This window comes from Mytilus californianus, unplaced genomic scaffold (genome assembly GCF_021869535.1).
Source record: "Mytilus californianus isolate M0D057914Y unplaced genomic scaffold, xbMytCali1.0.p SCAF_11, whole genome shotgun sequence".
NCBI lineage: Eukaryota > Metazoa > Mollusca > Bivalvia > Mytilida > Mytilidae > Mytilus > Mytilus californianus.
The window spans coordinates 52,124,009-52,141,461 of record NW_026262593.1 but is presented as its reverse complement, the minus strand read 5'-3'; the positions used below and the strand labels follow the sequence as shown (position 1 = coordinate 52,141,461).

At 36.2% G+C, this 17,453-nt stretch overlaps 2 protein-coding genes across 51 annotated transcripts in view; one reads left to right on the top strand and one right to left on the bottom strand.

The window, feature by feature from the left end:
* LOC127720303 (GMP synthase [glutamine-hydrolyzing]-like) overlaps positions 1-17,453 on the top strand; it is a 280,820-nt gene that overhangs the window by 198,055 nt on the left and 65,312 nt on the right. The gene's annotated exons all lie outside the window — the stretch shown is intronic.
* LOC127720297 (loricrin-like) lies at positions 9,461-15,687 on the bottom strand. Of its 50 annotated transcripts, none has more exons than XM_052226816.1 (9): positions 15,629-15,687; positions 12,546-13,490; positions 12,069-12,233; positions 11,340-11,912; positions 10,971-11,309; positions 10,503-10,658; positions 10,101-10,334; positions 9,807-10,070; positions 9,461-9,746 (listed from the first exon to the last, which is right to left on the bottom strand). In XM_052226816.1, exons 1-9 carry the CDS (start codon positions 15,669-15,671, stop codon positions 9,511-9,513), a joined length of 2,955 nt encoding a protein of 984 aa, XP_052082776.1. In that variant the 5' UTR covers positions 15,672-15,687; the 3' UTR covers positions 9,461-9,510. The 50 variants fall into 50 exon arrangements, with proteins under 50 accessions (XP_052082776.1, XP_052082788.1, XP_052082781.1 ...); XM_052226828.1 differs by having other exon boundaries at positions 9,461-9,869; positions 10,026-10,070; XM_052226821.1 differs by adding an exon at positions 10,875-10,970 and having other exon boundaries at positions 9,461-10,070; positions 10,503-10,562; positions 11,109-11,309.

Genomic DNA, 17,453 nt, shown 5'->3' with positions numbered 1-17,453 from the left:
TTTATTAATCCCCTATCAATATATACTAGTGTTATGAAAAGCTTGTTATTTTGAAACTGAGTAGCGAACCTCCTTAAGGTAACCACCGAGGCGATAAAATAAACGATAACATACAAGTATAAATGGCTAGTTCAAATTTAAAAAAAAAAGGATATTTTTTAAATTACAAATTACAAATCATACGATTATTTATGATTTGACAGTTTCAAAGACTATCAATTGGTAGCTAAATTTTGTCAACGATAACCATGTTTGACCTACTTTTGACGGAATTGCAGATCGGGTTTAGTACAGTGATTTCCAGTTTCATTGTCGCTTTTATTGAAAGTATAAATTTTGCGTACAGGTTTGTTTACGGCAGTTTTATCAGGGGAATGTACCAGAACAGCTGTATACAAAAACTCTCTACACATATTTTTGAATGAGTTTTATTGCATTTTGTAACTTAAATGTCTGTACATGACATATGCATTGCATGCTACACGTTTCTTCGTCTACTTTAATATTCACTGAACGTTAGAAGTACGAGGAATGAAAAAGTCTGCATTTATTACCTTCTTTAACCGGGTTTTATAAAGGAGGCGTACGGGAGTTGTTTTCCATTTTTAAAAGTGTTTCTAACGCGATTTTATTTATTATTTTACTTCACGTTAAAATGCCATATTTTAATTGGTTAATACGAGGGTGTTAATTTACTTTATTACCCTTCATGAAGACGCTTGATCAAGTGTGCGCTTTATTAAATACGGATGGTTGTTATGTACAAGACGTCATAGTTTATTACTTTGAATTTGAAATTTAATCGACAGTAATAATAGAACATTCAGTATAATAAATTAAATAACACATATCTGAGAGGGTAATAGAGCAGATTGTCACCCCTCGAAAAGACATTGTCAACCTTGGCTTCGCCTCAGTTGACAATGTTTTCTCGGGGTAACAATCTGCTCTATCACCCTCTCAGAGCTATGTGCTATTTATATAATGTTGTTCTTTTAAGTGATTACTCAAGAAAAATTATTGCAATAATTATTTTCAGCAGTATAGGTTCGTGAAAACAAAACTTGACCTGAAGAATCGATCCACAGGTCAGTCGTGATAGATATTATACAGAATAGTTTGCAAATCAGGCATCTTGATTCATTAAGCTGACCTATTTCATCGAAAGCCTTGCAACACCTTGCTGCACTAACTTTGATAGATTATTTATTAATGCATACAATCACGACACTACTAAACTCCGTTATACAATTACTGATTAACAGAATCCCAAAGCATCAATCAATATGCAATAACTTGAATCCATAATTCGAACTAACTCTATACTTACTGTCAATTAGCCTTGACTTGCAATAGTTACCAATGTATCTGTAAAACCTTTATCCACGACCATACCATAAAAATGATTGACTGAAGTTTGATTAAACAAAATAGTTCATGCATCTGTATGGCGGTAATACAACACAGATTAATTGATTGATTGTTGCTTGTTTGCTTAACGTCCAGTGGAAAATATTTCATGCATCTTTAGGGCGATCATACTATACATGTTCATTGATTGTTTGCTTATCGTTCAGTGGCAAATATTTCATCCATCTTAGGGCGTTCACATCAAACACATTTATTGATTGTTTATTTAACGTCTAGTTGAAAAGATGTCATACATAAGTAGTGCAATCATATCATACATGTTAATCGATTGTTCTTGCCTAACGTCCAATGGAAAATATTTCATGCATCTTTAGTGTGGTCATATCAAATGGGTGTATTGCCTGTTTTTGCTTGTTCTTAACGTCCAGTTAAAATTATTTCATTCATCTTTAGATCGATCATACCATACATGTTAATAGATTGTTGCTTAACGTCCGTTAAAAAATATTTCATGCATCTTTTGGTCTATCCTACCATACATATAAATTAATTGTTTACTTAACGTCCAGTGGAAAATATTTCATGCATCTTTTGGTCTATCCTACCATACATATTTGTTGATCGTTTGTTTAATAACAGCGGAAAATATAATGCATCTTTTGACAGATCCTACCATGCATATAAATTGATTGTTTGCTTAACGTCCAGTGGAAAATATTTCATGCATCTTTTGGTCGATCCTACCATACATATAAATTGATTGTTTGCTTAACGTCCATTGGAAAATATTTTATGCATCTTTTGGTCTATCCTTTCATACATATAAATTGATTGTTTGCTTAACGTCTAGTGGAAAATATTTTATGCATCTTTTGGTTTATCCTACCATACATATAAATTGATTGTTTGCTTAACGTCCAGTGGAAAATATTTTATGCATCTTTTGGTCTATCCTATCATACATATAAATTGATTGTTTGCTTAACGTCTAGTGGAAAATATTTTATGCATCTTTTGGTCTATCCTATCATACATATAAACTGATTGTTTGCTTAACGCCCAGTGGAAAATATTTCATGCATCTTTTGGTCTATCCTACCATACATATTTATTGATTGTTTGTTTAATATCCAGCGGAAAATATAATGCATCTTTTGATCGATCCTACCATACATATAAATTGATTGTTTGCTTAACGTCTAGTGGAAAATATTTTATGCATCTTTTGGTCTATCCTATCATACATATAAGTTGATTGTTTGCTTAACGCCCAGTGGAAAATATTTCATGCATCTTTTGGTTTATCCTACCATACATATTTATTGATTGTTTGTTTAATAACAGCGGAAAATATAATGCATCTTTTGACAGATCCTACCATACATATAAATTGATTGTTTGCTTAACGTCCAGTGGAAAATATTTCATGCATCTTGTGGTCGATCCTACCATACATATAAATTGATTGTTTGCTTAACGTCCTGTGGAAAATATTTCATGCATCTTTAGGTCGATTATACAAATAAAGACAACCAAAAACGAACAACACGTGGTTCTGATAGTATAACCTGGTACAAGCATAGACTGGCACCCGACTGTTATTTGACAAGTTTGACAATATTTGTATATTCCGAAGGCATACTGAATATTTTTGTTGGAGGAAACTTTCCCCTTTGACCGCCTAAACCAAATTTGATCAAGATGGGCAAAGAGGGAGGTTTGCGCCAATGAGTTTTTTTTTTATTGTATCGGGTCAGGCTATAAGCATTAAATGTTTTTTAAAATATTATTGGGATGTAAAAGCGTTCACTGAAGCATGTTTTGTAATTGGCGCGGTTGGGCGTCATACTTAAAATTTATGCACGATCAATTCTTTTACAGCTGTTTTAAATTACAAAATCATTTTAAAGCTCTTACCGTGAACTTGCGAGTGAAATCAAGCTTTCGTTTGTTTTTGTATGCATTGTTGTACTGTAAATTGTAAATTATCACGGAAAGCACGTGCAGTCATAGATGTCGCATTTTATTTGGAAATAAAAAATACAATGTCAGAATGCCTCGTGATTGTTGTCTGTAAATCAAATTACTGATTCATATGAAACATCTATGTGATGTAATTATAATAAACATGAATATATTTTACTTACATTTGTTATAGATTAAACAATTTATGGTGTTGACAGATGTGTAACGGGTGAGCGCCATGTTTGATAAGTTTTTCAGCTGACTTTCCGCATCATGAAACACCTGGGATCAAAATGATCGACACTTCTGTCATAAGTAACTACTATTCATTGTTGATGACAAATTAAGCCTAAATTATATATGAAGCATTTAAAGCAAGACAAAATACTGTCCAATGCTCTGTTCTAATATGCTCTTTTCTCTTAATAATTACATTACATGTATGTGTCATTAGAATACAAAATTTTGAATGGCTGAGAACAATCGCGAGGCATCTCAATATCATATTTTATCGTAAGTTTTACGGTCGCCATCAAGAGTTGGTTGACCGTTATGGAATATCCGTTTCACAGATGATAGCGGATATGTTCCAAATGTCATAACTACAATCCAGTCCCCTTTTCCCCCCAATGTGACCTACCGAATTAGACTTATTACCGGGTTAGTACTAACATGAGCAACACGACGGATGCCACATGTGGAGCAGGATCTAATTACCCTTCCGGAGCACATGCAAACACCCCCTGTTTTTTGGTGGGGTTCGTGTTGCTCAGTCTTTAGTTATCTATGTTGTGTTTTGTATACTATTGTTTGTCTGTTGTTCTTTTTTCTTTTTTAGCCATGGCGTTGTCAGTTTATTTTTGACTTATGAGTTTGAATGTCCCTTTGGTATCTTTTGCCTCTCTTTTATTTCCGTATGAAATACAACAGCGATGACTGCACGTGCTATGCATGACAATGTTAAAACAATGCATAAAACATAAATGAAAAGCTTGATACAAATTTTAATTTCATGGATGTAGCATTAAAATTTCATTTTAAGAATTGAAAGATTCTTTTTATAATTTGATAGGGTTGTAAAAGCGTTGATCGTGTGCACATTTTTAAAAGTACAAATTGTGCTTTGGTCAACGCTATTACACCCAAATAGAATTATAAAAAAAGCATCTAATTCTTTAATAATTCTGTATGTATTTTAACCGGTTCTGACCAGTTCAATAAATTTTGATACTATGGTCTTTTCATTTTTTGGCGGAAAGATCTTTTGATTTTGTTCTGATTTTGTTCTTCAAAATTAAAACATGATAAACATATTTGTAATTTTAATCACAAATTTTTTTAAAAAGAATGAAAAAAACTAGTAAGTCTACAATAAAGGTGGCTATTCCATATACCAAGCTCTATGCCGTACTTGGTCTAGACAACCAGTGAAAATGTTCCGGTATTGAGACAGGTATATCAACATGTTTTTTGAACTCAACACTTTAATTCAAATAAAAAATAAGGTCAAAGAGTTATCTAAAATTGTGACGCAGAATTTGCTCCCCCTTCCGGAAAACATGATAACACCCCGGTGTTTTGATTGGGATCGTGTTTCTCAGTGTTTAGTTGTTTATGTAGTGTTTTGAAGACTTGTTTGTTTGTTCGTTGTTTATTCGTTTATTTACATTATTTTTCGGTCTCTTTTCGAGTTATGAAGTTTGGTTCTTTTGGTATCTTCCGTCTCCTTTTCAGCTGTAGAAATTAGCAATTTGACTACGTTACCATGGTTACTATAAAACAAGACGAGACATTGCCTTTTTATGGTGGAAATCTGATTGAAAATTTTAAAGAGGTCACAAAAAGTTCTTGTAGAAGTTATTAATCGTCAATTCCTTAATTCCTGACTTTTTCGTTTGGTTTAAACTGATTTTTTTCTACGGCACTATTGCACTTACAATAACTGTGTGATCAATCTGCGTTTCTAAGTAAATAATGTTGCCTACACATATTTAAAGTCAGAATGCGATAAATTGCTTTGTAAACATTGTGATATAACGCAAAAGTCTGTTATCAGAGTTATAATGAGCAATCTGACACAGTTTTTCATTTAATCCATTTGTCAGGAAATGTTAACACGACTGAATGTCGTAGAGATTTATTTTCAAGAGGGAAGACCAGTTTATTTCCATTTTGATTATTCAAAATGTTAAAAAAAAAACATTTTGTGAATGCAAAAAATATCATTTAAGAGAGTCTGTAGGGGGGTCCCTTATTTCTTTATTCTTTTATTTTTTTTTTACCATTTTTCTCCAATCTTTATTTTTTTCTTCATTTATTTTTTATTCTTTATAATTCTTTAGCTTTTTAAACCATTATTTCTCTGTTATTTATTTTTGCTCTTTATTCTGCACTTTTTGATTCTGTAAACCCCATCCAGACCTTCATTAAAGTTTTGTTTGTTTGGTGAGCCATGAATTCTTTTTAAGCTATTGCAAACATAGAAAAAAATACTGGTAATTGACAAACTGTTGTTTTTATTTTCAAGTCCTACTTTTGTTTCCCGTCTAATGTTTGAACGGCAAAAACATAGCTGTTGTCACTTTTTCGAGACATATTTACGAAATCCCATCCTGGCACTCTAAATTTTGAGAAGAATCGATTCTCGGGGTTTTTAAAATTACCTCAAATTGTATCGGAATTCACAATGGGAATTTCATAATAAACAAATCAAAATCAAAAGTCTCAGATTAATTAGATTTAAATAGGGCATATAAAAAAATTGATGAAGAAACTGAATATCAAAGCCATGATTCCCCTTACAAAGATACACGCGATTCAAGTTTTCACAAATTTGGCCACATTTTTCATTTTTGTTTTTCGGTTTGAAATGTTTTTTAGAAGTCAAAACTGTAAATTCAAATCATCTTCAATTCTACATAATTTGACGTTTATGTCTCCATAAATATCGTTTCAAAATATTGTTGATTTATTTCAATCACTTTTTAAAAAGTTATCAGTGAAATAGAATTTTTTACTATAAATTCTAAATTGCCTAATTCCTACAAAGACTTGCACTTAAAGACCATTCTACATTTCACTGTTAAAGAAAAGATTTTGATAAAGAAATTTTGATAAAGTGCAAATCTACCTAATAATTAGACAGTGGTGAAGACATGACAAACGGAAACCCGCTCAAGTTTACATTAATCAAAGGTCAAAATGTATCATCATGTACGAATAAAGCATTCGTTTCCTTTTCCTATTTTGGTATTTCAAGATATAACTAGGGTGAAATGCACTAGAAATTAACAATTAAGGGGAGCTAACTCTGTAATTTGCTATCATTCTAACCAAAAGTTATCTAAAGATTTCTCCAATTACCAGACACGTGGAAACGAAAGGTGTACAATTTCTAACTCAGGATGCGGATAACTTCAAAATAGGATGCTTAGTTTACCGTTTGTTTTAGGCAATGTTTTGAAATTCTTCTAAATTGCCTGATTCTTACAAAGACTTGCACGTAAAGACCATTCTACATTTCACTGTTAAAGAAAAGATTTTTTTCATTCAACTAGATAAATTTTAAAAATAAAATGCAATATTTGCCGATATTTTTAATGGTCTTCCTTAATAAATACACCTAAAAGGTATGGCATTTCCGGTGAGTTAAAAAGTTTGCAATCGATGCTTTCACCTTAAATATAAAAATAAGGAGATGTGGTATGATTGCCGAAGAGACAACTATCCACCAAAGTTCAAATTTAGTGGATGTAAGCAATGATAGGCAAACTTTGGTACACACTAAAGAGGTTCCAAGTAAAATGATATTTGCACGCAAGCAGACGGCATATAAATACTATATTATAAAGGGGTTGTTGCACAAACATAGGCTCAGCCTGGTTAAAAACCGTTTTATGACATGTCAAGCACGACATATAAATAAACGATAGCGAGTGAGATGTAGGATTTAAAGCAGACTGTAGATAGACTTTACCACCATATCTTGTGCGATACGGCAATTATCCAGGGTGGACATTTAAGTTTCAAAAGCCTCGCTCGAAAATTCAGCCAATTCCTCGTGCCTATTCTGACTAATTTCTTTCTTTTTGTCATGTGTGACTTCATTCCTGGTTAATTCGGAATATCATTTTTTTATTTATTCATTGAAATGTATATGCTAGTGCTCTCCCTTGCAACATACGGGTATCATAGCCAAACAGATAAAGGATAGGGAACCAGTCTATAAAATTTAGAGAGCATATTCTACCACTTTACACAGTTAATTGTAATATGTATAATGATGGTAAATTGAGGTAAAATATTTTAAGGAAATAAATTTTGATATTTCATATAAAATTAAGTGAATCTTCCATGTAATTGTATAAAATAACTAATTCTTAATTAAATGTTTTTGTATAAAAAAAAATATAATAAGAAAGTCTATAATGGTATGTAACTTTTAATATATAAGTATGTGATGTGAAATTCTTCCTATTTGACACTGAGAATATAAATAAGGTTTGACAGCTTAAACTCTTAGAAGTATTTCCCTTAGCTAATATATATAATTCTTTTCTAGTGTTCACCTAAAATTCTATCTAACCAAATAATCGGATTTCCCTAATGGTTGTAAAAACAAGGTATTTAGTAATCGAAAATAGTAACCCCAAATTATGTAAAAATGTGAATTTGCTAAAAGAGATTTAACCAATAGAAACTGTTCTTATAAAATTTATTATTCTAAAAAGCATTTTGATTGGTGAATAAAACATGTCCAACCAGCACGTGTTCTTAGGGTTTAAAATAGGAAACCCCAAGGTAGCAAACATTACTCAAATGGTTGGATTCGAAATAAACATATATAGACATCTTTGTTTTATTCACCAGGAGGCCTCGAATGAACGCGAACGACAGTCCACTAAATTGTCGTAGTTAAAATAGTGAACACAGATATGTAAACCGCAGAGCGACAACTTTAACTTTCAGCGGGAGAGGGGAGGCAACTGCCTTAGTCTGTCCTGCCCCCCCCCCCCCCCTCTTTCCCGCATAACATATGTACCCATATCTTGATATTCTAATTCAAAAAGCGCAGCAATATCTCCGTCATTTCAAATGCTTAAAATTTATGATTTGATTAGATAAATATCATAATCAACGGGTTGTTATGGTGGTATTCATATTTATGTTGAATCTATAATTGTTTTAACATGCTTTTTGTGTTAATGGATTCTTGTGAAGATGATGTCATTATCAATTTAATCCATTTAATACAATCTTTAGTGGCAGAACTTGTACTTTTAAATTCCTACTATGAATTTTTGACGCATTTAACCAAGAAAGGGATTTCATTTCCTATTTTACTTAACTACGTAAAACGAATGTCTTGACTAAATTTCTTTAATCACTAATATAAAATTTGTTTAAATCTCAAAAATTTATGCAAATATCAATAATGTTCAATATCACAATGGTACGTGTGCACTGACAATACATGGCTCATAAGTACAAACTATATACACGACTTTCATTTACGGTCGGACGGACACTTAAATACTACTGTAGATTCGTTATTATTCTTGGGATACCAATTTTCGTTGATTTCGTGTGTTCAGACGAACCTCGAATCAAAATGTTCAAGAAGAACAAATTTTCTGTAGCCTTGTATGCAGACTTTTGGAAAACCACGAGATCAAATATCCACGAAAATACAATTGTTCCTTAATTCACGAAAATTGGTACTCACGAAAATAAACGAATCCACAGTATATGGATGAATATGAATAAAGAAAGTTTTTTTTAGACGTAAACGAGACAAAAACTCCACGAACAATGATATAACCGATAGTCCTTCAAATTCTGAAACGGCAAACTTGCAACGAATCTTGACAACTTGTTATAGGCTGGTTCTCATCCTTGCAACATACTGATATCTGAATCACCCGAGCCAAAAAGATATATGACAGGGAACCAGTCTTAACATTTCACAGCCTGACTTTTCTTCTTGTTTCTGAAGCTCGTTCAAATAAATTTATATTTTCCGACAAGGTACATGATTGTATATTCATATTTGAAAGAAAGATCTACATAAAGGACAAGTATACAGTAATACGACAAACGCCTTTCGATAGAAAATCAAGATCGATTAGATAAGATAAAAATTTATTCTATGTTCTTCATATACAGTATTCAACTTCAGTATCCATATCCTTTCTTCGATTTTTTCTTGCAGCAAAGTACTGGTTTCTTATAATAATTGCACGTGGATTTTTTCATTTCTCCTGGCTGACATGTTATCCTGCATGTGCAGTCACCCTGACCACCATTACCTGACCCCCCACGTCCCCCACTGGTATCCACTATAAATGTAATTCTAGCCCTTCCACCTCCTGTACTTCCTCCTCCAGAACTTCCACCTCCAGACATTCCACCTCCAGAACCTCCACCACCAGACATTCCACCTCCAGACATTCCACCTCCAGATTTTCCACCTCCATAACTTGTAGAACCGTAACCATATCCTTTGCCAGCACTTCCACTTCCAGAACTTCCACCTCCAGTCATTCCAGATCCAGAACCTCCACCACCAGTACCGCCACTTCTAGCACCAGCACCTCCATAAGATGTAGAACCATAGCTATCTCCACCACCATAACTTGTAGAACCGGAACCATATCCCTTGCCAGCACTTCCACTTCCCGAACTTCCACCTCCCGAACCTCCACCTCTAGAACTTCCACCTCCAGACATTCCACCTCCAGAACCTCCACCACCAGACATTCCACCTCCAGATTTTCCACCTCCATAACTTGTAGAACCGTAACCAAGTCCTTTGCCAGCACTTCCACTTCCAGAACTTCCACCTCCAGTCATTCCAGATCCAGAACTTCCACCACCAGTACCGCCACTTCCAGCACCAGCACCTCCATAAGATGTAGAACCATAGCTATCTCCACCACCGTAACTTGTAGAACCGGAACCATATCCCTTGCCAGCACTTCCACTTCCCGAACTTCCACCTCCCGAACCTCCACCTCTAGAACTTCCACCTCCAGACATTCCACCTCCAGAACCTCCACCACCAGACATTCCACCTCCAGACATTCCACCTCCAGATTTTCCACCTCCATAACTAGTAGAACCGTAACCATATCCTTTGCCAGCACTTCCACTTCCAGAACTTCCACCTCCAGTCATTCCAGATCCAGAACCTCCACCACCAGTACCGCCACTTCCAGCACCAGCACCTCCATAAGATGTAGAACCATAGCTATCTTCACCACCATAACTTGTAGAACCGGAACCATATCCCTTGCCAGCACTTCCACTTCCCGAACTTCCACCTCCCGAACCTCCACCTCTAGAACTTCCACCACCAGTACTACCACTTCCTGCACCGGCACCTCCATAAGATGTAGAACCATAGCTATCTCCACCACCATAACTAGTAGAACCGGAACCATATCCCTTGCCAGCACTTCCACTTCCCGAACTTCCTCCTCCCGAACCTCCACCTCTAGAACCTCCACCACCAGTACCACCACCTCCAGCACCGGCACCTCCATAAGATGTAGAACCATAGCTATCTCCACCACCATAACTTGTGGAACCGGAACCATATCCTTTGCCACCACTTCCACTTCCCGAACTTCCACCTCCAGAACCCCCACCTCCAGAACCTCCACCACCAGACATTCCACCTCCAGACATTCCACCTCCAGATTTTCCACCTCCATAACTTGTAGAACCGTAACCATATCCTTTGCCAGCACTTCCACTTCCAGAACTTCCACCTCCAGTCATTCCAGATCCAGAACCTCCACCACCAGTACCGCCACTTCCAGCACCAGCACCTCCATAAGATGTAGAACCATAGCTATCTCCACCACCATAACTTGTAGAACCGGAACCATATCCCTTGCCAGCACTTCCACTTCCCGAACTTCCACCTCCCGAACCTCCACCTCTAGAACTTCCACCTCCAGACATTCCACCTCCAGAACCTCCACCACCAGACATTCCACCTCCAGATTTTCCACCTCCATAACTTGTAGAACCGTAACCAAGTCCTTTGCCAGCACTTCCACTTCCAGAACTTCCACCTCCAGTCATTCCAGATCCAGAACTTCCACCACCAGTACCGCCACTTCCAGCACCAGCACCTCCATAAGATGTAGAACCATAGCTATCTCCACCACCGTAACTTGTAGAACCGGAACCATATCCCTTGCCAGCACTTCCACTTCCCGAACTTCCACCTCCCGAACCTCCACCTCTAGAACTTCCACCTCCAGACATTCCACCTCCAGAACCTCCACCACCAGACATTCCACCTCCAGACATTCCACCTCCAGATTTTCCACCTCCATAACTAGTAGAACCGTAACCATATCCTTTGCCAGCACTTCCACTTCCAGAACTTCCACCTCCAGTCATTCCAGATCCAGAACCTCCACCACCAGTACCGCCACTTCCAGCACCAGCACCTCCATAAGATGTAGAACCATAGCTATCTTCACCACCATAACTTGTAGAACCGGAACCATATCCCTTGCCAGCACTTCCACTTCCCGAACTTCCACCTCCCGAACCTCCACCTCTAGAACTTCCACCACCAGTACTACCACTTCCTGCACCGGCACCTCCATAAGATGTAGAACCATAGCTATCTCCACCACCATAACTAGTAGAACCGGAACCATATCCCTTGCCAGCACTTCCACTTCCCGAACTTCCTCCTCCCGAACCTCCACCTCTAGAACCTCCACCACCAGTACCACCACCTCCAGCACCGGCACCTCCATAAGATGTAGAACCATAGCTATCTCCACCACCATAACTTGTGGAACCGGAACCATATCCTTTGCCACCACTTCCACTTCCCGAACTTCCACCTCCAGAACCCCCACCTCCAGAACCTCCACCACCAGTACCACCGCCCCCAGCACCGGCACCTCCATAAGGTGTAGAACCATAGCTTTCTCCACCTCCATAACTTGTGGAACCGTAGCCATATCCTTTTCCAGCACTTCCACTTCCCGAACTTCCACCTCCATTCATTCCAGATCCAGAACCTCCACCACCAGTACCCCCACTTCCAGCACCGGCACCTCCATAAGGTGTAGAACCATAGCTATCTCCACCACCATAACTTGTAGAACCGTGACCATATCCTTTTCCAGCACTTCCACTTCCCGAACTTCCACCTCCCGAACTTCCACCTCCCGAACCTCCACCTCTAGAACCTCCACCACCAGTACCACCACTTCCAGCACCGGCACCTCCATAAGATGTAGAACCATAGCTTTCTCCACCACCATAACTTGTAGAACCGGAACCATATCCCTTGCCACCACTTCCACTTCCCGAACTTCCACCTCCAGAACCCCCACCTCCAGAACCTCCACCACCATTACCACCACTTCCAGCACCGGCACCTCCATAAGGTGTAGAACCATAGCTATCTCCACCTCCATAACTTGTAGAACCGTGACCATATCCTTTTCCAGCACTTCCACTTCCCGAACTTCCACCACCAGACATTCCACTTCCTGAACTTCCACCTCCAGCACCTCCAGACATTCCACCCCCAGCTCCACCGCCCCCAGCACCGGCACCTCCATAACTGGCAGAACCGTAGCTATCTCCACCTCCATAGCCGCCTCCGGAAGTTCCAATGTTTATGTAAATAATTTTTTCTTCGACTCCACCACTTCCACCTCTTGACATTCCAGCTGCACCACTTCCACCTCCAGTCCTTCCACCTCCAGAACCGGAACCACTAGCACCTCCAGTCGTTCCACCTCCAGCACTAACACCATAGCCTCCGGAACTTCCACCTCCATAACTTGTAGAACCGTAGCTATCTCCACTACCATGGCCTCTTGACATTCCAGCTGCACCTCTCCCACCTCCGGACATTCCACCTGCACCACTTCCACCTCTGGACATTCCACCGGTCGAAACAAGCCCATATTGATTCCAACCTGATACACCTCCAGAGCTTGATCCACCACTGCCTGAACTTGCAGGACTAGTTCTTTTTTCATAACCAGACTTGGAGCTACCAGTGCAGCAGCACAAAATTTTACCACCAGAACATTTATCTATTTTCTTTTCGCCTGGGTCACATTTTACTTTACATTTGCAGTTAGATTTTTTGTCAGCCACAACTGCTATATAAAAAAGGAAATATATGCAGTAAGTACTTCTGCAAATATGGAATTGACCCTGTAATTATTTCCAGCTTAAGAGGGACGTAAATTTTCATTAGCAAGAAAACATGAAAGATTGTAAAACACATTATCGCCATTAAGGATGTTCGCTACTCTGTTTCAAAATAACAAGCTCCTTGAAAGACTGTTATTAATTGATAGTATATAAGTAAAGTAACTAAAAAAGCATATAAAATGAAGGTCCGTGTGCTTGTTTTCGAGACACAAGCTATTGAAAATTTGGCGGGAATTATTTCTCTCTAGACTTTTCATAAATTTAACATTGGCACCATTTTTCTTTCAAAAAACAATGAAAAAATAACAAGAACTTTATTAGATTTTCTAGGATGACATTCTAATAGAAAAACAAAGGATATGGGGTATCCATCCATGCCACAAAAACAGTTCATGCACAGCAAAAAAACAAACAAAAGCAAAGGAACAGCGCTTTTATTGCTGTTCTTCATCTCAAAGTCACAGTGAGGCCTTCAACACGGAGCAAAAAAACTCTCACCTCACTGCAAATTTAAGACGGCCCCTAGCACCGGCTTGAGCGGATTCTTTGCAAAAATAATTTGGATAGACTTTGTAAGATGTAATACCACCTAATCGGGTTCATTCAGAAAAGAACATATTGGAAAGTAGTACATATTTAAAACAAAATAGTTCCTAAGCTTAAGGGTAAATCTTAAACTTTGTAGCATATATTTTAGTAATTAAGGTATCAAATGAAAGGTGAAAGACTGATCGTCCTTGTAGAACACATAATTTACTGATAATTTTGAATAATACAAAAATGTCTGAATGAATTCTAAAATTGATGGTATATATAGCCTGTTTCTCAGATATAAAGTGCCTGGTTTGGTGTATCCAAAATTCCGGTAACCAGTGAAGTACGGTCTGATGTATGAATACAGGTATATTGATCCCGCTTCCATAAAATGTTTTGAAGTGAAAATTTTAACGTGGATAGGATTGAGGACCCAGAACAGGTGGTGTGCGTCTTATTAAAACTTTAGTATACAAGCTGGCCTACAATTGAGAGAATAAACTATATGTAATTAAATTATGGAAAGAAAAGTGAGGGTTAGTGGGCAAAATTTTAATGGCACTACATGAATAAAACCAGAGGTTTCCGAATATCTGACAAAAATTCAAAAACGAGAGGAGCGAACATCCTAGGTCCAATCCAGAAAAAATAGTTACTTACACAACTTCCTGTTTGGGTTAAGTGACCAGAAAAAACAAAGGTTGTCGGTAATGAGATCAGCGAGGAAAAAATTCAGAAAGTGAACATTTTGAAGTTTATGATCCAATTTTTTTGACAAAATTAAAGTCATAAAAATGCTTTGTTTGAAGTGTTTACGATGACGAGGGTCTCTAAAAAGTTTTGTGCACAATACATCGTTTAAACAGGGCCCCAGATAACTTCAACTGGTTTGTAACCTTGTGAAAAATGTTGTGTAATATCATAATTTATCCGGATTGGAATAAGTGGACTATATATATATTAGATAGAGGATTATATAGCATAACAATAATCGTACCTTTGTCGTGTTATTACTAAAATCTAAGTTATTACAGAAAATGCGTAATTTTTCAAAATGTGCAAAAACAGGAATTACTAAAAATATTGGCAACTGACAAAACGAGCCTCACCAATAACCAACATCCGACTTACCGAATAATTAGGCGTATGAAAAGCGAATTGTGTTAGCATTAACGTGTTATAAACCGTAAACATATGCTCTATGGTGAGTTCATGTAAGGGGTTTATTTTTTTACATTGTTTTTTTTTTTATTTCTAATAAAGAGAAGTTCTAAATCCCTTTTTTTTTTAAATCTTTTAGTTAGATTTTATCACTTCTAAGCTCAAAAATTTTGATATCAAAATAGTTATTTTTCATCAAAAACTACTTTGCATGAGTAGATTTCCTTTTCGTCCGGTTCAGAACCAGCCTACAATTGACAAATGGGAAACTACTTGTGTTTAAAGAGTCTAATAACAGAATCGAATTAGAAATTGGCAAATAGACTTGTAATATTTTCCCTCTATATGCTTAATCAAAACTCAATATTCGAATAAATCTAGAACCTACCTGTGAATGCTAGGATATACAAAACTACAATTGCAGTCTTCATCTCGAAGGTACTGTGGGTCTTCTGTGGTAATACTCATCGGAAAATGGGGCAGTATTTATACCATTCCCTAAAGCATGTACTAATAGAAAAATGCATATCATTTGCACTTTGCAATTAATCATTAAACAATCGATTGACTGCCGGAAAAAAGTTTTGAAGTTGTGGTGTTAATTAATCAAGAAAATGCATTGGTGTTCGAACAATAAACCCTTTTTTGTATTTTTAAATCAATTAAGTCTTAATTAAGACCAATTGTCTATGTTGTATAGCATTGATTAGTTTATGCTTGTGTGAGCGTACAGGAAAAGTATGTTGTACTTCAGTAAACTTATGTATCTGTAAATGATTATACTCTATGGCTGTCTGTATAGGCCATTGCATATTATGTAATCGCTAGATATATGTACAAACTTTTTTTTAAATGTATGTAAGGGCTTTAAAAATACCATATATAGATCATACTTGTTCTTTTTATTTTAACACGTTTACAAGCACTTTTGTTTATTTAAACAATCACCTATTGATTGTAACCCCAGACGAGTATACAGCACTTCGGTACTTTTAGAAATTCGGTTGTCACGTTTAAACGGCGTTATACCTACGCTCTGCATAAAAAAAAATCCCCAAATAGTTTTGCATTTAAAACTTGCGTCTCAAATGCATTATACTTGTAAATATTTTGAAACAACCATTTCTAAAAATTATTTAAACACAGATTTATTTTCATTTCTCTCCCATTAAAAATCGTGAGGATTTTTTTCCCGCCAAATATTCTGATTTTTTTCCCGCCAAATATTCTGATTTTTTTTTTATGATATCTTTATTTTTCGATAATATTGATGTATTCTACACTATTTATTGAAAAGGTGTCATTTAAAAAGGTTTTTGAAATTTTAATTCAAGCCGAAATGTCCTTAAATGACACATTCTTGGTGTACATTTTATAAAGAAATTGTTCCACTAGATTCATTTCACAACAAGGCCACTTTTGAAAACGTGTGTCAAATCCTTAGTATAATAATTTCACTTGTGAACTTTGAAGTAATTTAGAAATATGAATGTGATTATTTCATGAAAAACTGAAATTTTGATAGATTTAATTTTGTCGCGGGTATCACCAGCCAAAATAGTCCACCCTCGAAGAAATATCATTAGAACGGTATTTTTCTGTAAATTTAATGTTCATAAAATGTTATAATTATTTGAAACACTAAGATCGATCAGCCCCAGGCATTGATAGGATTTTTAAAAATTTTTGTTTAACTTCATAAATGATTTGACCTTTAAGCTGATTTGAGCGACCCTCATGATTCTTGTTAAAGTTGTCCTACAGTGCAAGATTTTACAATTACATATAAAATGCGATATTTCATAACAATTGTTTCCAACAGCAAAATGTAGCGCTCCGTATATATTTTGAACTTAAAGAAACAATTTTAATAATTAAACAAGTAAATTAATAAAAATAACTTTTTGATAACAGTTTTTCAGTTAGTTTTTATATCTTTCTGATATTTACCATGTGAGTGGGTCAAATTTAGGGGAAATTGGCTATTTCCTCTTTTACACTAAGGATCACTAAGGGGACGACCATTTGATATTCTGATGGGGGCCAGGAGGATTTGTTTTGGATCAGTTATTTATTTTGGTGAACTAGAAGAAGAGATTATCTATTTTCTGCACTGATGAAGCATGGTTTTTCATTTTCATTAAAACAAGGGACTGATTATTTATTTTCACAATTATATTTATAATATTTGAAAACACACAATTTAAAATTTT